At 38.1% G+C, this 24,126-nt stretch overlaps 3 protein-coding genes across 3 annotated transcripts; all 3 read right to left on the bottom strand.

The window, feature by feature from the left end:
• Window positions 1–1,420: 1,420 nt before the first annotated feature.
• LOC145889646 (uncharacterized) lies at window positions 1,421–4,331 on the bottom strand. The gene is made up of 12 exons (XM_082980641.1): window positions 4,206–4,331; window positions 4,003–4,137; window positions 3,708–3,878; window positions 3,508–3,644; window positions 3,339–3,441; window positions 3,184–3,273; window positions 2,910–3,090; window positions 2,771–2,848; window positions 2,607–2,715; window positions 2,467–2,544; window positions 2,225–2,409; window positions 1,421–2,164 (listed from the first exon to the last, which is right to left on the bottom strand). Exons 1-12 carry the CDS (start codon window positions 4,329–4,331, stop codon window positions 1,608–1,610), a joined length of 1,950 nt encoding a protein of 649 aa, XP_082836767.1. The 3' UTR covers window positions 1,421–1,607.
• Window positions 4,332–7,740: 3,409 nt separating this feature from the next.
• LOC145892753 (uncharacterized) lies at window positions 7,741–19,823 on the bottom strand. Its single transcript, XM_082982032.1, has 17 exons — window positions 19,593–19,823; window positions 19,221–19,331; window positions 19,020–19,152; window positions 18,739–18,848; window positions 18,510–18,679; window positions 18,293–18,446; window positions 17,626–17,796; window positions 15,028–15,189; window positions 14,031–14,228; window positions 13,302–13,392; window positions 13,172–13,209; window positions 12,164–12,284; window positions 11,480–11,728; window positions 10,405–10,533; window positions 9,896–10,044; window positions 9,313–9,570; window positions 7,741–8,936 (listed from the first exon to the last, which is right to left on the bottom strand). The coding sequence occupies exons 1-17, from the start codon at window positions 19,716–19,718 to the stop codon at window positions 8,805–8,807; spliced, it is 2,502 nt and encodes an 833-aa protein (XP_082838158.1). The 5' UTR covers window positions 19,719–19,823; the 3' UTR covers window positions 7,741–8,804.
• Window positions 19,824–21,803: 1,980 nt separating this feature from the next.
• LOC145889655 (beta-1,4-galactosyltransferase 7-like) lies at window positions 21,804–23,500 on the bottom strand. The gene is made up of 4 exons (XM_082980649.1): window positions 23,225–23,500; window positions 23,033–23,131; window positions 22,888–22,971; window positions 21,804–21,989 (listed from the first exon to the last, which is right to left on the bottom strand). Exons 1-4 carry the CDS (start codon window positions 23,498–23,500, stop codon window positions 21,804–21,806), a joined length of 645 nt encoding a protein of 214 aa, XP_082836775.1.
• Between the last annotated feature and the right edge of the window lie 626 nt (window positions 23,501–24,126).

Below are 24,126 nucleotides of genomic sequence, written 5' to 3' on the forward strand. Positions count from 1 at the left end.
ATTAGGGTGGCACATCATAGCTGCATGGAAGGGCATGACCATTAACGCTAGTTTGTCTCGACTGACAGCAATCATGTGCTGTGCGTTTCTGTTGACTACTCAAAAACGGCAGCGTTAAAATGAAAACGGCTTGGCAGAACAACTCGAATTAACACTTAGTTTACTTGTTACAAATTTCAATCCGAAAGAGTGAGAAACAAAAAAATTAGGGTGGCACATCATAGCTGCATGGAAGGGCATGACCATTGGGCGCTGGTTTGTCTCGACTGACAGCAATCATGTGCTGCGCGTTTCTGTCAACAACTCAAAAACGACAGCGTTAAAGTGAAAACGGCTTGGTAGAACAACTCGAATTAACATTTACTTAACTTGTTACAAATTTCAATCCGAAAGAGTGAGAAACAAAAAAATTAGGGTGGCACATCATAGCTGCATGGAAGGGCATGACCATTGGGCGCTGGTTTGTCTCGACTGACAGCAATCATGTGCTGCGCGTTTCTGTCAACAACTCAAAAACGACAGCGTTAAAGTGAAAACAGCTTGGTAGAACAACTCGAATTAACATTTACTTAACTTGTTACAAATTTTAATCCGAAAGAGTGAGAAACAAAAAAATTAGGGTGGCACATCATAGCTGCATGGAAGGGCATGACCATTAACGCTAGTTTGTCTCGACTGACAGCAATCATGTGCTGTGCGTTTCTGTTGACTACTCAAAAACGGCAGCGTTAAAGTGAAAACGGCTTGGTAGAACAACTCGAATTAACATTTACTTAACTTGTTACAAATTTCAATCCGAAAGAGTGAGAAACAAAAAAATTAGGGTGGCACATCATAGCTGCATGGAAGGGCATGACCATTAACGCTAGTTTGTCTCGACTGACAGCAATCATGTGCTGTGCGTTTCTGTTGACTACTCAAAAACGGCAGCGTTAAAATGAAAACGGCTTGGTAGAACAACTCGAATTAACATTTAGTTGGCTTGGTACAAATTGCACAAAGGCTTATTTTTAAAAATAACCAGATAGCTGCATTTGGGAAATTCAAAACTGTGAACTCACGGACCCTGTGGACTCACGGGCGTATTTAACGCAATTACTGTGGTTAGTAAATGTGATTTTTGTCGGGTATAATTAGGAGCAAAGTACCATATGAATTGATGAGTTTTATATCGGTGTTTGTCAGTTCGTTATGGGTTTGAACCACATACATGTTTTACTTCAACTTGCTTTAGTTGTTTACACACAAAGTCAATTGTTGTTTTCTGTGACGCACTTAATGGTAACAATGATAGTGTTTGAAAAAGAAAAAAGCTGAAGGACTCAAGGGAATGGGGCTACTGCGTAGGTTGGTATGGTGGCCGGACAATTGATTTACTTTTCTACCTGTCTGTATTATGCTAACGTATTTTTTCAGCAACAACCATAATCCAATTATGTATTGCGATAAAAATTAACAACACAATTAGAGGCTGTAGTAAACAGATTATTGCCTCAACAACTGCAAACTGGATCAAATTCTTGCCGATTATTTGTTACAAATGCAAGTCTCTGAGACGCACCAAAACTGGTTGAAAAAAGGGAACGCACAGCGGACAAAATTCACAATTAACACATGTCCTCGTCGTCAGAATCTAGGTCGTCATCAAAATCTTGAACTGAAGTTTCGGGCAATAAATTATTGTATATATCAGCCCACTCTGAATTTTCATCGTCATCAAAAAGCAATTTGAAATACAACTTTGGTAGTGGAAAAGTTACATGCATTTTAAAACTTTTATACAAATGCCACAGCACTGATTCAAGCTGGCATTGGAGTGAAGAAAGATATGCTGCATACTGGCTGCTGGTACAGCGCAACATGTTAATTTTGTCAACTTGCTTCTGATAAAAAATTAGGCAACTGATCATATCCTGTTTCACAATATTAATTTCTTCGGAGGCTCGCATCATCAAAAAATAGTTTTCCCTAACCAGTTTGGGTAAAGCTGTTTCATAAGTTTCATTAACAAAACTGTTCTCCACAACATCTGTGAAATTCAAAATTCCTGGATGTTCTGCATCAGGGTTACCTTGAAGTTCATTGTATTGCCTAATTCCTTTTCTTATGTTTGTGTTTGTGCGTCGTATGTTTTTCAACAGCCTGCTAGCTACTGATTGACCACCTGGAAATAATTACTTTGAAACACAGTTGAAATAATAATGTTGTACAGTATAACACCCACCGGGATACTTTTTTAGCAATGAAATTAAAAATTGCCTTTCTTTTACTTCTTTTTGTAATTTTGTAAGAACTGTTTTTTTTTGCTTTTTTGTTGCATTTTTCAAGTTTTCCTGAAATATCATGTTTGTCATTGTTTGTCGTTGAATCTTTTGTTTTTTTTCTATTGCATTAAGTTGCTTATCAAGCCTGCAATCATCAACACAATGTTATTTTTAGACCAGTTCACACAAACTTTAGCAATACCTAGCAACAGATGCAGCAAGGTCGGCAATTTCAATTTCATTGATTCCATTTTGATTTTCAGCACCAGCCAAAAGGATCCTAAATAAAATAAAAATACAATTTTTAAGTACCTAAAGGTAATTTTTTTGTTTAGTACATACCTTTTATTACTCCATTCATTTAATTTAAGAGCGTACTGCTCAAGTGGTTCTAATTTGTTTTCCGTATCAGGGCCTGGTTGTTGTTGTGGGCCAATTCCCTGTATGTTACCTACAAATGTATCTGTGGTAACAAAACTAAAATATAAAAAAATAATATTATGGACCTGGATAAGAAGAAACACAAAATGATGTTTCTTCGTAAACTGCTTTTGCCCTTAGCAGCTTATGTGTCAAACTAGATCCTATTCAATACAAAAAGGTATATTTACTAAATCAAAACCTGAAAAAAAAATAAAACTTAACCTAGTTTTGAACGTTGCTTAGAGGTGTAGTGCAACAAGTTGTCACAGATTAGATCTAGTCTGTGCTCTGGCTTCATTTCTTTGGTCATTTTGCTGGAACCTCTCAAATATGACCACATCCTTTCCATTCCCTCTCCATCGATTAAACCAAATCCTTCTTTGTTACGAGGTGAGAATTTTATCTAGGTGAAAAATTTTGAATACTAGGCATAGGTTTAATTCAGCAAGTCTGAAGATTTTTTTTTATTTTTGTATCATGTAAAGCTCATTCATACCTGGCAGTCTAATTTGTGTCCATATCCATGAAAAACAGGAACTGCAAATTCAACCCGGTTTAAAATTTGACTGTTCCTTTGAGGTTGTAGCTTCACAGAAAACGGCAACAGTTATTAACAGGTAGTACTAGGATTACCTTGCAGTGCGTATTTACCAAACAATGACTGTACAGGCGACAAGCCACATCATATAGAACTTTAACATCATTTGGTGTTTGAGACAAAATGTTTCTTAATAAACAAACAGGATACGCAAACCTACAAAATAGAAAAAAAATTAACAAACAATCACATCACCAAAAAAATAATAATTACTAGGTGTACCTTTCACCATGTTTTAGATTCATAAAAAATTTGGGTATTTCATGTCTGCAACATGAACCAAACACTCCTTTTATATCTAACTTTGCATTTTTTCCTTTGGAACGGATTCTGCTTCCAGCTTGAAAGTCACTGCATTCCTATTATATGAAAAAAATATTGGATTGTGAGAAAAAAGGATGTAAATATTTTTATTTTTAAACCATTGTTTGCTTGTGTCTGTCATCATAAGTTTCAACAAACTTATCCACCATTTCATCAGGGAGAAAAAATCTATTTTTGTGGTGAGGTTCTAAGCTCTGATCGCCTGCTGCCTTTCGTCTTACCAAACCGAAGTTAGCATCCATGCAGATGAGATTATCACAAGCTGGATTCTTAAAAAGTAACAAAAGGTATGAGTTGAGTAAAGGATACTAAATAGACTTTCTGTCATTGAATAATACTAAATATTATGCACATTTGCAAAGATATTTTTACAGAACAAGTGTGGCGCAATACCCCAGCACATGCAGGACATGATGTGCCATCATCAACATCAATAAAGTGACCAGACTGGGCATGTTGCAGTTGATATATATGATGCCTATATGACTCAAGGGTTTCCCGAAGAAGAACCTTCGACAGGTCCTTTACCTAAATTACGGATGTGAAAAAATATAGGAAGTAAAAAATATTTTTATTGTTTAAAGTAAATCACATACATAACATGGTTGACCAGGTGTGGGACAAAATCTGTACTGTAGAGCATGGCAAAAACCTTCCACAGACAGATGTTTTTCCATGTTCAAAACTCTAATTGTGTCCAACAATTTAATGCTCAGCGCCATTCTTGGGTGAACTGGAGAGCAAGCCCAGAGATTTAATCGCAGTAAGGTCGTTGCTTCACTTTCACATTTGCAAAATTGAATGTTATGTTGGTGTTGATTCCCTGGAAACATTTTAGTATTTACATAGCAGTAGAAATATTTTGTGTAGCATGACTTGAGTGAATATGCTATCTGTTGCATGTGTTTTGTATTTAACAACATGTATTGCTTATTCAACAACACACAACAATTGTAAAGCTAACTTACCAACAGAATCAATTATGACCATTTGCTTGACAAAATTTGTATTACAGATATGTTGGTCCGGTCTTTGCAGCAATTTAGGTGTTGGCTTAATAGTAACAAACATGCATTCCTGAAAATCAATTTCCCAAAGTGTGCAACTATGTAAGACAATTTGTAGGCCTAATAAAAAACTACATTTTACTTTACCTGCCACATTTCAGGTGTATGAAAAGGCAAGTTGATGTGTGTTTTCTCCCAACAGCTTTGACAGAAGTATGTCGCAACACCACAATCATTGCAACGTAGAATATTTTCCAAAATACAATGGCAAACTGTGCACTCATGTGACTGGGGATTATGTAACTCTAATGCAACATTTAATAAATTCTCCTCTTCGGCCCTCCAATTTTTGCTTAACTTTGCTCTTGTAGCAACGTATGGGTAACTTGTTGCACATTTGCCATTATGTGACAAGTAGCTTGTACTTGGCTGTTCCTTTATTTCTTTTTCCACTGCAGTAGGCCTAGGTTTTAAAAATGCTGGCCTCTGAGATTTTGCTGTCCCATGTTTTTTAATGGAAAATAAAGTTGATCCTCTTTTCTTTATTGCCTTTTAAAACATGTGTGTATGTTAAAAAAAACACCTATGTTTACATGAATAACTAAAAAGCAAATACTGAACAACTTGAAATGCTAGAAAAATCTTACAAATTTCTTCATTTTCTTTAATCACTTCTGCTCTTGATACTGTTAGTGCCTAACTTTACATTAGCTTTGACAATACCTATTCAGCTGATAGTCCTGTAAATATTTTTTGTAAAATGATGTTAAACTTTTTTTTAATACAATGAATTTTACATGCAAAAATTGCTTGTATTTGCGGAAAAATTAGTAACCAAAACAGCAAACTTAAATATATTGGTAAAAAGGAAAGAAATTGACAATCACAACAAAGAATCCAACAATCCTTTCATTAAACAACAGTAGTACAGCAAAAAGATCATGCTTATTTCAAAAAACAAAATATTAAAAAAAAATTATCAATCAAAACAAAAGATGTTTGCACAATGAAATTGCATAGGCTAAGTTTGCGACCATAACATAATCCCACTTGGAATCGAACCAAGGTCTTTCGCTTTTTTAAAGCGAATGTGACATACCACTTCACCACAGGATTTTCAACTGCAAATTGGCCACATTTGTGTCAAGTTTGAGAAAAATAAGCCAAACTAAAAGTATTCATGCATAGCAATTTGGTACCACTACATATCGTAAGAAAAAAAACATGCATGTTTTGAATCTGAAATAATTCAGAAAATAATACAATGCATAATAGTAATGGCATTACCACCATTTGTAGGAAATGGACCCGCATAGGCCAAAGCAAAGCAACTGATGCTTATTCATATTGTAGAACAAATACGAACCAGTTTCAAACGAAGGTTTTCACCACCCACTTCTGTTGCTTTAAATCTAGATTTTTTTGGCGCCCATTGTTAATCGTTTATTTGCAGTGTAGTTTCAATCCAATTAAAATCCAACGAGTCCCCTCCAATAACGATGTACGTCTCAATGGCAAACATTTTGCGTCCGTCGCAACGGACGCATTGCCATTCTGGTGCAATACAAAAAATATCGTAGCATTTCAACGGTATCACGCGCAGCAATGATGCGTAACATTTCTCGCTACAACGAAGATACGTCTGTGTTGTTGCTCCGAACGCTTGAAGCGTTGAAGAGAGCAACAGATGTTGCCCGTGTTGCTGCCACAGCACGCTTGAAGCGGTGATTTTTACTGTCTTATATCACGCTTCAAGCGTCGAAAACAATTTGAATCGGGTGAAAAGGAATATAATCCGAAACAATAAATTACCTCTTATATATTCAGTCACATTGAAAAATTGATCCTAACTGGCACGATCCACTGCTCTTAGTGCGTGCAGAGAACAATATTTTACTTTTTTTTTGATAAGAACTTTTAAATCCCAAAAATTTACCAACCACTAGACTGCTATCAACATTTCTCCACTAAAATGTTCTTGTTTTTTACAGCAGGAATCCCACCTTCGCCGGTACAGACACTCGTACATGCCAGAAGTGCCGGCCACGACACCGGAGCCGATGATGTTTCACGAAAATCCAGTACTGCGGGTTAACGTTATAAACGACCACCTCGTCTACGATGAAGACGACAGTGTGGTCTTGGAGGCAGAAATGAGGCAAGTTCTTGACGGGGCCACAGCGGAAGCAGGCGATAAATCAAAGGGAAATATCATTAAGGGATCAGCACACAGAGGTACTTTGTTATCGGGCTTGAACGGTCATTCAAGAGGTGGTGGTGCTGGGCCACGTTTTACAGTGTCGCCTGATTTTGTGGTGCGTCACAAAGACCCAACTGCCAACCGTGGGACTCCTAATGGTGGAATTTAATGTATGTATGAAGATGGTAATTCTTGGTTATGTATTTATGTGTTATATTATTCAGCCATATTGTTTCGTGTTTTTGGTTATGATTGTATACAGTGTTATATGTTAATAAAAATTACCTGAGGAAGTTTTACGGTCAGTGCAGACACTAAAACAGGGTAAAACGATCGGCCTTGAACATAGACGCATCCAGGATTTTTTAAAGGGGGGAGGGGGTTCGATTTTTTGGGGGAATTCCCCGATTTTTAGGTGTAAACTAAGGTTAATTGTGGTCGAAAATCGCAAAAAACGAACGTTCGTGTTCGCGCAAATCGTCACATACACGGTGGCTTTCTGGCTTGCGCAATTGTGTAACGCTATGGAACATTCGATGCGAGTTTTTGCGGTAGTGCTTGTGCCGTAGTTTTATTACTACTACTTTCAAAGAAAAGCTTGAGTATATGAAACGTGGGCTTACGTTATCAAGAAAACAAACAAATAAAAACTATTTTCCAAGCAGTAGCCTTATATTCCTCTTTGCACCTATGCGAGCGCTATCAGTTGTTTTCAACATGCGTAATATTGGCAACGTGTTTAACAACTAAACTAATTGACTTTTACGCAAGTAAAACGCTTGTCATTACAACAACGTGAACACTAAAAAAAACGACTGTTGCGCACCATATACAGAGAAAACCACTTCCAGACAAGCTCACTTGCTCTACGCACTGGCCCTGCACTCGTCTAAAACAGAACGACACGGACAATTGTTTGGCAAATTTGGTTTGGGTTAAATTACGCCCAGCAGCGACGACATGGAGGGTTATTCTGCCACAAAGCTTGAAAGTGAATTGAGATTGTATAGCGAAGGTGGTAAATTGTGGAATAACGTTTCATTTTCACACCGATCTGTGGTTTTAAGTGCACGAATTAAGACCGTAAAAACCACGTGAATAGGACTCAGATACGTGCTTAAAAAGTGAAAATACATAGATAGGACACATAAATCTTTTTAGAAAATGTATATAGTCATACCATCGGGTCGCCAGACACGACTGTGGGGCTCCTAAAAAACACTAATGCGCCTGTGGAGCCAGGGGGAGGAATGTATATAACGATAATGGGCAAGAAATAACAGGGACTGGACGACCAAATTCGCTGGGTTTTCGAGAGAAGCCACAGGCTTCAATCTGAGCAGTTTTCATAGCGCGAGTTTAAAGCGTGAAAGCATGAACGAAACGAAGGTGGGAAGAGACAAAGTGATAATAGGGTGTCATGTGTTTATACCCTGCTGCATGTTGGAGATAGTTAATTGAAGCTTTGCATCTAACGCACACACTGGTGATAACAGCAGCAGCTGTGTGAAAAACTGGATCAAACGAGCATGTGAGTCTGTGGTTCTGGGTTATTATCGATGAAGGGAGGTTGTGGAAGAGGATTAACTTAGGCAGTAACGTTTTGTGTCAAAATGCTTTGTACATGACTTCTGGTATTGAGTAACGCATTTTGAGATGTTTTCGATACAGTTTAATTGGTATCAAATAAAACTTTGGGATGATATTGTCGAAGGCGACAATGGGAATGATTTTCTTGTCAAGAAACACAGGTTCATGTGCAGGACACGAGAGAAAAAAGTTCACCAAGCTGTTCGTGAATGTAATAGGGCATAAAAACCATGAAAATAACGAAAAAAAGTTGCCGAAGACAAAAAATGGCGTATACTCCCTTCACCTCGCTCGTGTAACCCTATTTAAAGATCCAATATGAGGATCAGAAACTCCGCGCTCCCCAAGTCAAAACTGAAATAGTTGTCAAGCAGGGAGATGGGGAAATATGTTGTGGGTCAGCCCTGTTTGCTGAGCGCGATCGCAAGTTCGAGATCTTCCTGCTCCTGCTTTTGTTTACGTCGTCGTTCTTCCTCCGCCTTGCGACTCTCCTCTTGTGCCCATGCGAGTTGTTCTGCTTCAGTCATTGCCTGAAAAAATTGGTGGACGAAATTGTTGAATGAGCCGACTTGTACCGATAAATATCAGGGGGTTTTCATCTGAAGGTGATTTTAGAACCCAATTGAGTTGCGTGTTTTAATTCGGTTTACACAATGGTCAGGAATCTTGGATTATTAGAGGTGTACTACAACTAGACCTCTCTTTTAGACCCTTGTAAAACTTGGATTGCATGAAGTTAATAGTCAAATATATCGCAAAATAAATTGATTGACAAATATGTTAAGATTGATAATAAGTCTCCCTCTGAGCATAACAAAAACCCGTTTAACGAGGATGTTAACACACGAAATTTCCTGCATAACTTTCGATTCAACTTCACGTTGCCTTGGAAGAAAACTCACAAACCTTATTAGTCTTGTGGTGCTTCGACGCTCCCTTGCTCGCCTTGGAATCCGTCTTGGTGGAACCTTTGGGCGCCATATCGTCGGGTTTCGCGGGTCGGGGTGGCGCTTTTTTGTCCGATTTTACACCCCCGAATGCGTCACCGAACGGGTCGGATCCACCGCTTTTTGACGTCATAAAGGAGTCGCCCCCGAAAGGATCGTTGTCGGCGCCCCCTTTTCCCGAGCCACCGAATGCTGATCCCCATGGGTCTGATTTGGTCTAAAATCAGAGCATAGGACACTTATTAGACTTATTTTCATGCTTTCTTGTTTGTTTTTGCCTAAAGAGAACTCATAAAATATGTGTAGAAATCTACCGTCAGTGTTATAAAGACTTGGTATCTGATATTTTGATTCTATTTGAATAAGCGATACTGACGATGCCGAATTGTCGACAGAAACCATGTTTTTGTATCATATAATGTAGCATGTATGCTCGCTATTCCGTTTACATTTCAAAATACTCGCGTTTCTCGGCAAATATGAGCAGATTCTGTATTCGTAAATCCCAGTTTCCGAAATTTTACTATTAAAGTTAGACTCACGTCTGCACTTTTGCTTTGCGGGAACGACAAGTCGTTGAAAAGACTACCGGAATCCTTGCTGTTGTCCGAGAATGTGTGTGCAAAACCACCAGTGTCAAATGGACCGCTGACGTCCTTGCCAGAAGTATTTGAACTGGTCGTGGTTGTGTCTGAACAAACACATCACGAGTTACAATGCCAACTTACCGCAGACGTGATTATCCTTCCAAGGAAATTCTTGGCCTACTTGATTACGATGAATAAGATACACACAAACTTGCAACGATGGCAGATGACATGTTTTTTATGGCGCTGCAACTACAAGTTTTTTGGCCAACAGAATCTTAGCAACCAGATGTTGTCGCGTCTTAATGCTTCCATTGTCAATGCTACATGTGGGCAGCTTATAATAAACCAACCACGGCAAAAGTTTTTTTTTTCAAACAACCGATAGCGACCAAAACAATACCGACAACATTTACAATAACGGTTTTGGGGAATAACCAGCTTTCGTGAAGAAACCAACATACCTAACTTATCAGCACTCTTTTTGTCGGCGTTGTTTGTGGTGCTGGAGAAAACGTCTGCGCTGCCCCCGAAGGGGTCGGAGCTAAACGTTGAGGAGGTTGTTTCGTCGAATGCTGCTGTACTTGGCGAGTCTGAAAAATATAGACCACCATTTATTGCAGGTAAAATGTTTGTGTACTTTCGTGCTAACAAGCAGAGCACGAAACGACATTAGGTCAAAGGTACAACACCTATTAAGCAATTCCAGGGAATCACTTCCCATTATAGCCCTATTGTCACAACGATTTCCACCCTTTGGTTCTGATGAATGTGGCCAAAGGTATAATATACCTTTAACAACAACCAAATGTTTGGAACCTTGCTGTTGTTATCATCAACTTAGGCAACTACCTTTAATTGTCTTGGCATGAGATAACCTTGGATTTGTGCCGAAACCGCATGCAGAAAAGCCGCAAACCTGCACTAGATTTTTGTGGAATACGTCGGTTTGTAACAGAATTAGTTTAAAGTCTAATAGGATTTAAGTAACAAAAATGAAGTTTTTTATACATTTTTACCTGTATATTTGTATACTCGCTGTAAGGCAATGGCTGAGGATATATACATGGTATAAACTATAGACAACGCGCTATAAAAAGTCGGGAACAGTTAAAATGTGTCACGGATGTAACGAGATGTTGCAACGCGACAGCCAGAAATTAAAATCGAGACAAAACTGATTTCAAGTCACGCAAAATACGGGGCTTTGCCAGAATCGACTGCATGGCGAGCACGTTTTAAGCTATAAATATTATCCGCAATGCAATTTCCTGAGATTGGAAATGTGGGTAGATTTGATTAAGGTTTAGGATGGAGACTTTGCAGACATCCACACAATTCACATGCGCATTCCACTACACCCGCTAATATTTTTGCACCTAAACATTGTGTTCTTCGTTTGCGTGTAACAGATTCTCACATAATAGTTGCGATTTTGCATTGAAAAACTCGATATTAAAAAGGGAAAAAATTCCACCTTTTTATCTCAGCAAAAGATCGCTTCCGCGGCGATCACAAAACACATAAACAAGTGCTTACTATTGGAGAAAGGGTGTTGACCAGAAAACGGATCCGACGAATCTTGCGACGGAAACGGGTCAGACGAAAAAGCGGAAGTGACGTTGGTCTTGAAAGGGTCGGTCGTTGTGTTGGAAGAAGTGGTGGATGAGGCGAAAGGATCAGACCCGGCAAACGGATCAGTGGAGGGTGTAGTGGTGGTTGGTGGGGCAGACGAGGCGAACGGGTCCGCACCCCCGAATGGGTCGCTACCCTCAAATGGGTCAGCAGCTATAGGACAAGATTGTGAATAAATGATTATCTATAAAAGTTACGAATGTTTGTAGATGTGACTGCAGTTAGGAATAAATGAATCGTTTGTTTGTTCTAGAGCTTCCCAAACTGGGCTCGTGACCCTGAGGAGATTCGCACAACGAATGTTTGCGCTAAAAGAAGTTTAGGAAGCTTTGTTACGAAACATTGCGAGCTAATTAAATTTTAAAAGTACAATGTACATTTTTGTGTACAAAATATAAAAAAATGACCCCTTTGTTACACGTAAAGATCCATTACTCCAATCGTTCATCTTTTTCAACAAAAAAAATTCAATATTGCACTTTTTTTAGTTTAATTAAAATCCAATTTTTTACTTTTAACTCCATTCGACTAACTAATAAACAATAGCAATTAGATTGCAGGTGGTACGTAGAAAAAGTTTAGACATACTTTTAAATGGGTCTGGATTGTCTTTAAACGGGTCCTCGCTAATATCTTTCTGAATGTCGTCGACTTTTTCCTGCAGTGCTCCCATGCTGAAAACGCTCTCGCTTAATCCAATATTAGAAGTCTGTGTAAAAAACAATGAAAACATTTTCTTCACGAAATCAACCTATTTGATCGGAAACTTTATTGTAAATTTCTGAAAACATGTTTCGCTTTGATAAGCATTTTCAGTTCTGAAAATAAAATTATTAAATTATTGAAGGTGCCGTGTTTACACCTGATGAAGCGAGGGAAATTCGCGAAAGCTAGTCTACTTTTTGAATACAAAACTCAGTCTTTTACAAAAGAGTGCCAAATCAAGAGAATTTAGTTTGAAAACAAAATTAACAATGCCGCAGCTTTGCAATAATATGGCTTTTTTGCACATAAAATTACACAATGTTATAAAAAATAAAAGCGTTGTGGAAATGGTTTTATAATATTTTGAAATTGCCTCTGTACACAGAAATAACATCAAACTCAATAATTTGTGAAATTTTTCGTGTATCAAGGAAGGATCGCTCCAAGGCAAACTCAGACGTTGTATTGAAGGGGTGGGATCACCCGTCTTTGGCCCGCGTCATGTTAGTTCGGCGTTTGCTTAACGTAGCTTATCTCAAAAGTATGTTGCGTACTTTTGTTGCGCTTATAATGATGACTAACGCAAAACTTTTATAACAGGTCGCGCTTATAATGATATTATAATATGATCTTTTTGAAATACATATAAATGAAAAATATCGATTGTATATTATTATTTGCAAAATTGCCTGAGGCAAATATGGTCCAGAGCATTAAGATGAGTTTGACACCCCTGTAATATTGGGCAGTGAATCAATTAATATCAAGATATGAGGAAAACTCGCAACGACTCATTGGAGTTATAAGCACACAGTTTTGTGACTCACGGAAGCTGAATGTGAATAAAACAAATAGCCAAGAGGCCGCTATTATTAAACAGTGACTACTCACCGAGAAGGCGTCGAAGCTGAAGTCGCCGTTCGATTCACCTGTCAAACAAAGCGTATGTATATACGTGCGCATAAACCACAGGAGCCTGAAATAACGTCGCGAGCAAGCAACTGTTGTTAACTGTTCTTACTCTTAATCGCGGCAATGGCGTTGTCATATTGTTCGATGTTGGCCGTCACGTTCTTTTCTTGCTCTTGCAGTTGTTTGAGCTTCGACTGAACCTGGAAGGAAACGTGACGTCATGAATGCGCGTGTGTTTCGTAAACTCGATTATCTAAGGTTTTATGTGTGCCCATGCTCTTCTATTTCTTGTGTGTATTGTTTATCCGCGTAGTATAGTTTTTTAAGTACAAATAATTTGATTTGATGTGAATTGGAAAAGACGTTGAAGTTTTAACTCAAAAAATCATGTACAAAATGTTTTATGTAAACCGTATAACAGATAAATACGAATCCCCTTCGAAGTTTAATAAGTGACATTACTATGCTGAGAATATAAATATTTTTTTTTCAAGGAAACAGACACACGTAGGAACGATATTGTGTGAGCACGGCTTATTTCTCCACGCAATTTCAACAATCTATTTGATTACACTATTGATATTCTATATTCAAACAGGGAATTGATACGTTGTTATCTATAGGCTCTATTATATAGGGGCTTTTGAAGTAGGCGAGTCGCTTATTAACATAAGTCAAAATATTTCTTATGACAACATATCGGGACATGGAAAAGGGCAAACAGATTACCCTTATATCGGACAGAAATTAGTTTAATATAGGCCTTTATAACGAGCAAAAGGTATAAGAGGTAAAGGCGAGAAATACAATAAACTGAAATGTAAAACTTGACACAAACCTGTGCGATTCCATCCTGTGCTTGTTTGGTCGATCGGCCGATGTTTTCCTGTTGTTGTTTTCCAGCCTCCAACCGTTGCTCAAGTTGGGTTTCTTCTTGCCTCAGTTCGGTCAGATCGTCACGGATTTTGCGAAGATCGGCTTCTTGTTGGTTAACTGAGGCCTCCTGCGCGCTTATCTGCGCTCTGAGGCTTTTTATCTACGGGTTGCGGTACATGGTTATCTTAATTCGTGTGACAGTATCCTAAGTTGGGGTGTTTTTGAGTTGTGTGTGTTGGGTTATATTGCGGAATAGGTAAGGTACTATAACAAGAGTTTATTTGGGTGCAAAACTCTTGGAACTTATACTGCGTTGAATAGGAAAGCCAAAGCTTAGAGCAATATAGCCCTAATAAAGAACTTAGTTGTCTTTGAAACGTCAGCTTAATATGTCTTTGAACAGACTTTGGCAATCCCATCTTAGAGTTTATTAATCGCCAGGTTATGTAAGACTATGTAAAACCGTTCAAAAACATCTGCCCACTACAACATTAACACTTCACTAGGGCCAATTATACTCAATTGAAACTTAGGGTTCAAGTCCCCGCGTTAGGATAACAATCAAACCGCATGGCAATAATCTTAATTAGTCTTGTCCTTGCAGGTATAGGACTCACACAGCATGCGCCTGCCTTGGTAAGTATATCGATCGTGATTACAATACGCCCAACCCACAGCTTAATACCTCACGTCAGTCACGTAGCAATATGCAAGTTAAATTGCGGCAATTACAGAAAATGTTAAACTGAATGAATAGTTGGAAATTAGGACGGGCCGAAATGGCTTGAACTTTAACAGAAATTTCCTTTAACATTCAGTCAATGACTGACAAATGACACAAAAACACCCAGAACGGTCGTCACGCATTTACTAACATTAAATATTGTTGGGGCACATTTTGTGAGGAAAATAGTGTTGCACCTATACTGTATCACAAGCAACATCAGCAAGATACTTACGTTTTCATTTTCCTCCTGCAGTTTAAGCCGAGCGTCGGCCAACATCGTATCCAACTTGTTACGTTGTTGTTCCAACTCTTCTAATCTGGTGTGTGCTTCGGCCTTGTCACATTCCAGCTGGGCGAGGGAGCTGCTGTCACGATCTAACGTGTCCTGTAGTTCCTGAAACCACAAAACACAACTTTCATATTATGATGTGTACCGTGATCACGGGCTAACAACACCTAAAGATAACATGTTATAGTTTTGAAGTTTAAACTGTGCCTTAAAACTATGTGTTACAATAGGACATGTTGGAAACAATTGCTATGTAGAGACTTGGGCTTGTGCGAATGCATTCACAGGGAGGTGATAAAAATGTTATTGACAGGCTTTCAAGTAAATAAGAAGGCCCAAGTAATCAGTTAGTTTTGCCCTTGGGCTGCAGATTTGAATGCTTTCAATTTCAACAACAAAATAGGGGTGAAAAAAACAGTTTTGCACACATTTCAAAGTCAAGAATACTAAAGAGTAACTCCTACTGAAAACAAGTAGGGTAAATATGTGATTACAGATCATGCACATTACGCTGCTGAACAGATCTGACAGTAATCACATAAAATGCGTTTAGTTTTGTTTGCATATCAACAAGAAAGGAATTTCACGAATGCATTTAAGCACAACAATACTTATTGCAATAAAGTTGAGATGGGTTTGGTAGTAGACAAGATTGGCAGTATTTAATTCACTTAAATATTTCTCCTATGTAATTTTTTCATCTTCCTTCCTGGTTGATGTTATTGTTGTCATCTTAAATTAGTTTACGACTGACGTCATTTATGCAGAACATAAGTGGTGGGCGGTGTTTGACAGTGGCTTGCTCGAACACCATATTACATGCAACATATGAGTGACCGATAAACCTTCATATTCTCAAACAGGAAAATAGGTTACTATATTTAAAGGTTAACATGACACTTTGGGGATTTCTTTCCAACTAAATAACCTTCCAGTGTACCACTGACAAAAAAAGGATTGGAAACACTGCCCTAGGGTTAATGTACTCAAGAAAGTTATTGCCTTTTCAAATACTACAGAATTATGTAAACAAAAGATAAGAATTGGGAAGCTGTGACCGAGGAAATGGATCATTTATTTCAATGCCCAGTTTCCGCTATCTGTATGCTTTGTATTCTTAGTTCCATTTTCACTTATACGTGACTTGTATAAAAGCATTTTGCTCATGTAAAAGCAACATGAACATTCACTACAAACAGACAGAAAATTTTAGACAAACGGTAGAAGCTATGTATACTCAACTGGTCTTTTGCCACACAACCCTCCCATATCACACTCAAATTCTCCTCAAAGCATGTTGTTTCTTGTTGTCAAACAATAATTCCACATAAAATATTGTTGCTACATAAGGCTTCCCTACATTGGCGCCAAGAAATTGGCACTGAAAGACAGCATGGGCATCCTAACAGCTATGCTGAGAGATGGTTTTAGTCAGTTGCTTTTAAACAAGCGTTAAATATTAATGAGACTTATTCCCAAACGTCAGAGTGCATCGGGCTGCTGTTCTAACCACCTACAATCCAAATCCCCAATCCTCAAATGTAAGACCTGGAATTAACCTCTTAAATCTGACCCATTTTCTAGTAAAAGTACCAAATGTTGCAACAAATTTTCAACATCAACTTTCGAAGTTCCAAAAAGTTCATGGCTTGCAAACTGTATATAGCTAATGCATTCCATACAGACTGTTTTACTTCACATATAAACCTTTCTACTGTATACAACAAAACATAGCAACCTTTGCAAAATACTACACACAAGTACAGAATGTTTGCAATGTTTAACTCTTGGCTTGATTTTAGTCATTCAGCAATTGAACACATGCACTCAAGACCAAGATGAGTTAAATAAAAACAGCAAGTAATGCTTTCCCTTGCAAGTAGGTTAATCAATACAGTCAAGCATCAATCGGTCAAGCAAGGGCACTAAACCTAATTGCTTCCAGAGACTGTACAGGGCATTGGATGTTATGGTTCATATTATCTCACCAAGGCAGTGTAATATTATACATGCTTTCCAGCTCAGTGTGTTGTTGAAATGCTAGACTTGTGGTATGTCATAATATTGTAACCACGTGTGTGGGTATTCATGGCTAAGGATCAGTGACAAGCAGAAAAGAACAGAATCAACCAATGTTGCAATAAAAGTTATAGGGTTAGCTTGTTTCTAGCAACATAGCATGTATAATATTAGAGACTGGTTTCTTCAGAATTTGATTAAAAAACTGAGGATGCCCATCCAGGCGAAATCAATTTTTCATGATTGTTAATAAATCAGCTGACTGCAGTTTGAAACTTCTGTTAGTTTCATAACATTGATCTAATATTAGAGTTGTTTTATAGCAATGTCAGATTGTTTTCAAATGTTTAAGCTAGTGCACAATATATTAAAACTAAAAATATTTTGTATTCTACGCTAAAGAATAAGAAAGGGCACAAAACTGTTTTAAGCAATTACCAGTGTCACACCACTGTTAGTGCCATGTGACATTTGGACACACAACAAAAAAACAAAAAATGAAAAACAAAGCTGTTTTATTACCTGAACCTCATTGTTAACTGATTTAATATTGGCCTCTTTGTGTTGTATTTCAGCTGTTAGCGCTTCTTTTTCCCTCCTAAGTTCTTCAATTTCTTGGTTAAGGGCATCAAGTTCTCTCATCGCAGCAGAGTCTCCGATTCCACTGCTGCCATCTGATATGCTGCCTGTGTCCTAAGAATTAACAGTCGTTTACCACAATATTATGGATCTCCACTCCATTTTATGAGCAAACACTGAGGCGGAGGCTGTGTCTCAACTTCACAACACACTATTTACACAAACAAACTCAGGTTATTAGTTTGAGAACATTAACAATGACTTGGTTTGTATAAACAGCCTTCAGATATATGTATAAAATAAATTACTCAGTTTTCATTTTGCTATGCTGCTATTTGGGGACTTTGTTAAAAACATGGCGCGGTCAAGAAAAATATGGCCCTGATGTCTTGCGCCCCAAAAGACAGAAAAGCACATTTAACTGTTAATAAGCTCAGCTTGACGCAAATGCAGTGTAACTGAACTTGACCAAAATATATTTCACAAGACAATGGATCAACCCATTATCAGGTGTCTCTGCAATATACAAGCAGCAACCTCTAGATACAAAAAGCTCCTGGGATAGTGCCTTTGTAATTTTACCAAAGAATCAAGAATTCACACAGCTTACCCCAAATCCTGAATCCAAACTGCTTTGTGAAAGCATCTCCGGAGTTATTTGGGTAGGAAGTTCAATGCCTTTAACCTTCTGTGATATAAGGTGCATGGCCAGAACAAACTGCTCCTGTCTTAACTTGCCGACCTGCTGGTTGTCACACATTCCCCTGTACAAAAATATTTCGGTTGGGAAAACACACCTGTGGTTTTTGGTACAGGGTTGGTCTTACCACACATGGGCTAACACTTGCTGGGATAAACCACTTTGCAAAAACACATCTCTTGCTGCAGGACCACTTATTAAGCCATCTGGTTCTTTTTTCTGTTGGAAAATGCCACCGAAACGCACACGGTCAGCTTGACTTACAACCCATTGTGATGGAACACTTGTCTGAGGTGCCTGATAATAAAAGGAAGCTACTTACAAGCAAAAAATTGAAGAATAAATAAACAACTTACTGCAACCAAATGCTTTGGTGATATGCCTGGTATGCTGCTGGATGTGCTACCATGTCTGGAGAGAGACAAAGCTGGAGACGATGGCATTGGAGGTAAAACTGCAACTGCCCCTGCAAATAACATCAGACAAATTTATAAATTGGCCTTCCTTACAAACAAGTTTAACAGAAATACTATAAAAAACTGAGCTAATGTTTGCATAATCTATGAATTAAGTGTAGCTTCAACCTAAACTTCGTAACACATTTATGGCAAAATTCGAGGAGTGATATTTTACCCACCAGGCAACTTTTTATCTGCAGATGATGGCACAGCAGCGGATGATATTGTTCTTTTGGAATGGGGCACTAGATTCACTGAAAGAGTAGCAGGGACTGGCTCTTTGTCAATTGCACGATATACTAAATGCATTGCCTTAAAACAATAAGATTGCTGTAGGCTTTGATAGATAAAACAGGCATCTAAAGGATATTTATATTTACCACACAAAATTCCTCTTTGTCCAAATATCCGTCCTTGTCGATATCTGAAAGTTCCCATACTTTCCCCAATGTGTCAACAGGGAGTTTAGAGTTCATTAACACTGGACGCACCTTAAAAGGAAACAAGTTACATTCTACCACCATCAAAAAACATTTGTAATACTGATTAAAAGTTTTGAATCTTGCACTTTTTTAGTTAATCTTGACTGCTGGGACCACTCCATTTTATTTTTTCGCATAATGACGAATAAGTATTAATACTAGCATGTAAAAACATATGTGCTGAAAATTTATCTTAAGTTTTCAAAACTGGTTTATATGTAGCCTACCTATTGTGAAGTGACAAATAACAACACATCCTTATCTACCCACCACATCTCCAGAAAGCTTTCCACTGATAGGTCCAAGACTGTCAAATATATTCTCATATTTTACTTTTTCGCTGCCCTGAATGGACCATGCCGGTTCTGATGCATTATGGCTAAAACCAAGGGACATCTTTGGATGGCAGTGATTAGATTAAATAGGGTTACATTCGAAAATTGTCAACAGATAAACTTGATTAACATTAACAATACTATTCATTTACAAATATATATTCACTGCAAAACATGCAGAAAGGGAAACTTGTGTCATAAAATACATTCTAATAAACAAGCATTGCAATCACAACGTGCCAGATACAACAAACCGGCTGCAACATCGCAATTACGAACTTGCCCAGCAAAAGCAATTTGCCTAAAACAGGCACAACATGTAAATAACAAACCCTTTATTAAAAAAGGGCGTAAAAAACATTTATCTGTTATCTCTGTATCGAAAATATACATAAATATTTTCACTTACATGATAAACCTTGATATGCGCAATCACATAAAAATTATATTTCGGGTGTATCATTTGCAATTTTTTTCTTTTTATGTTGTACTTTGAGTCAAAGTATTTTTTGATTGGCCGTCAAGGGAATCACAGTAAAGTTATTTTTTTTTTATATATTTCCCATCTTGATATTTTAAATTAGAAACCTGTTTGCGTCAAATTCATTTTGTAAACTTAAAACAAAAAACAGTGTCAGTGGGGAATTTAATTTGCCACCCAAATCCCACAAATCATTTTAGTTTATTCGCAGGCCTCGTATCGAGATTACTGGGGTAGGTTTACTCTGGCTTTGAAGCCAAATTGGATCAGCAACGTAAAATCAACCTCACTGGAAGCTTAATTTTTCACTCGCAAAAACATGGAAATTGTAATAAAAAAAAAACAATGTAACATTTCCAAAGTAGTATACAAGGGCTGGATAATGACGATAAGCAACAACTATAGAGACATGCAGCAGTTGTTCCCCAATGTGGTACGACAACACTCAAGTTGACACAATGTCATATTTACTTTCGTTCCAGTCGAACGGTTATGACGCCGTTCAAATAAGTAATTAAAACTAATTCTGCTTTGCGCGGCTATCGAATTTGACTCCGTGAGCAAACGTATTGTATTGAATAGAAAGACTCGTTGCAATATCAGTTGGTTTGAATTAAATTGTCCGAGTGCGCCAATTTTAGCGAGCTATATTACCAAACAGCGTGCTGCGTAACAGCGCGATAAAGAGAACTACTATACTAACTAGTGCCAGATAGTAAGTTAGTGTCAGGTCTAGTTGGGTGATAATAAGAATAGGCGAATGGATAACAAAGTAGGTATTTTATAACAAGGTATAACTTAAAGGTCTGTCGCCGAGCCGGATGCCAGAAGGCTGTGGGATTTCTACAGGAAGGCCGAATATCCGCCTGCATCCTTCGTTCCGTCTGCGTTCCAATTGATTTAGAACTTAAGTCGGGAAACATGAGTGATGGTAACGCCACACTGACGTTGTTAAACAGAAACGTTATCTAATGAAGCACCTTTAGCCCTTGTGTAAAAGCACCTTTAGCCCTTGTGTAAAAGCAAAGCAGTGACATAGGGAATCCTACTTGTACGCTGCACTACTGCAGTAAAAGGTCTCAAATTAAAAATATTTTACAACAATTCGTCTCGTCATTGGCGCAAGGCACAGTGACCTGTTTGGTCCTATTCCTGTAAGTTATCAGTCAACCTGTGGCTCTCGGTTGAGTTTTTAGCAGGCCGGTCAACCCAATTACAGTTCATTAATGTAGGCTTACGGAAGAAAATCCAAAGCCAACAAAAAGCGTTTTGTTTGATTAGACTACCTTTTATCATGTCATATATAACACTCAGATGTTCAGTTGTGGTGTCACGCCGAATTTTTAACGTTAAAAAGTGTGATGGTAGGTGCAGTGATAAAATGGTGTAGAGAAGTGGATGTTTTCTGTAACTTGCGTTTAAGCGGTATAGATGTACGTTTGTGTTACAAGCGCTTCATTCATTCAAATCACATAGGCCACGAAATACCAAAAACAACTTTTAAACGATTTTAGTTTTTGAAACTGATCAATTTGCACTGTTGGCCTCAACAAACAAATCAAAGCATTTTAACTGAATGACGCAGCATGCAATCTAGAAATAAAAACTTTACAAGTAAGCATTTCTAAACTAATACAATAAAACCAATAAATGTTGTTTGGTGGATTAAACAACCGAATGTGTTTTGTTTCCTTCGTAGTTTGGATCGCACCATGGAGTAACATTTTTGTCACATTTCAACTCAACGTTGTACAAAAAAACCGGGGCTGCATCGATCATGAGTTGCATTTTGTTCATCAACTTGTACTCCACGTTGTGAAATCCGGTTTCCCGTTCGATCTTCAACACATGCTGCAAGTAAAAAAAAAATAATAAACTTAAAGGCAGAGCTTCCCAATTTTTTCGCTCGCAATTGCTTTTGATTAAAATGTACTGCGACCCTTGTTGGATAGCCATCTAATTTTCTATATCTGTTTCATAAATAACTTATAATGAAAAGGGTCTTTTCACCCAGGAAACGTGTTAGGAGACGTAGTTTGTGAAAAAGTGCATTTACATGTTGTATTTTGTGTGTCATACTACATTGCGACCTTCAAAAATTTGTCACACAACTCCCGCATCTATGGTCGCGAACCCTTTTGGAAGATTCCAACTTTCAGATGCAAAATTAATGTGCACAGCAAACCATTTTATTGGTTAAGCATTGCTTGGCCATAGTGTTTCCACCTTGTTTACTCCGTAAGGTTGCACATAGTTTGGTGCCCAGCAACGCATTACGATGGTTGTATAGTCACCACAAAGTGGAAGTCTTTGCTTGGCCGTTTGGTCAGCAAAGTCGTCTGATAGTCACACCAGCTGCACTGATGAGACCTTACAGGTCGAAACAGTGGCCATCTGTATGCTGCTTACATATTTTATTACTGAATGCCCTTTATGACGCAAAAGGTAAGAATAGGTTTCAATACGAACCTTTGTTTCCTCGTGATTTCTTGTTTTATCGCGGCCTCGTTTTTTGTCATCGTGGATATTTAGAAAGGTTTCGTAACCAGTCGTCAGTCCAGTTGGTCGATGGATCTTTCACAACAAATAGGCCTACAGAAAACTTCGGAACATGCGCTTTACCAAGAAATTATAATGTTGCTGTTGCTGCCAAGCACATTATGTTTTAATAGTCTGTTCTTCTGGCACATTAAAACGTGACTTATATTCACCGACGTATCGCCTGCTATCCAACAAGAACTTATGTTACCTCAAATTTTGCGTCCTTCATTCTGAGACAAAACTCATCGTCTTCTTTCCCCCACCCCCAAAATGTATTGCTCATTCCGCGACACTGCAGAAAAACTTGTAGGTTAATGCAAGACGTCTCCGAGCACGCTTCAAAACACCTTTACCTTTTTGAATTGTTCGTGGGTGAGAAGCAGTACACCCGAGCAAAATCTTTTGTAGTGGTATTGCGGATGATATTCCGGCGGAGACATGAGGTATGGGCCCTTCAATAAAACCGGATATGGAAGTGAACATTTTTATCAGTATTTTGTAACTGGTCGTTCATTTAGAAACTTATGAAGATAAGGTGCGAATACTAACAGCTCGTCGAAGGCTTCTCTGTAGGGAACAAGCACCGCGAGTCTATGGGTTCCCCATTCTGTTCTGTTGCTAAACTCTGATTTATTGCTAGAATCTTGATGACTAAAGTTCAACCTTTCGATGTCAGAATGGTTGGAAATGACCTCATACTTAAATTCGGTGAATATCTTGATCTTGGCGTGGAATAAAGTCAAAATCATGGCAAATGCAGCCACTACAACAAAACACACTTTGATCTTCCAAAGCATGGCAAGTAGGGATTTTCTGATCATTTATAGGCGAGCCCAAAAGTTGTACGCTGATTTGTCCCGGAGCAGAAATGGTTTTGCCCGTTGTATCTGATAAAATCAAAGGGTACACACATACAGTATTGGGTACCCAACATTACACATTTGTCAAATATTATTTAATGAGAGCAGAAAAGATGTGTCACTATAACTAATAAGTTTGAAATATCATACAAACACCAGCTCAATTCATGCGGTTGTATAGCCTACCTCAGAAATTGCAGAAATGTTTGCAACCAATTTGTCTTCTTGATCAATGATTTTTACTCCCAATCTCTTTCGTTCCACTGTATTTTTGTTAAATTTCCCTTTCCTAGCTGCTTCAATTGTTTATCTCAACATGTACCTTTGGTTTTGATTCTAAAAAAAGAAAAGCAACAGGTGCGTTAATTGTTGTTTAGCGATGACGAGAATGCTTGAAAAACCAACAGTGACAAAAATATTGTATACTTTGACTCCTCGTAATTGTGAATATTTTGCCACGTTGCCTGTTTGTTTTAACTGCTTCCGTAATACAACAAGACAATGGAATCTGCGACCCTAGATTGACAGCCATTGTTACACGAAATAGCATGTATAGCTGCCAAATACTCATAAAATGAACACAATCA

This window comes from Ascidia mentula, chromosome 1 (assembly GCF_947561715.1).
Source record: "Ascidia mentula chromosome 1, kaAscMent1.1, whole genome shotgun sequence".
NCBI classification, from domain to species: domain Eukaryota; kingdom Metazoa; phylum Chordata; class Ascidiacea; order Phlebobranchia; family Ascidiidae; genus Ascidia; species Ascidia mentula.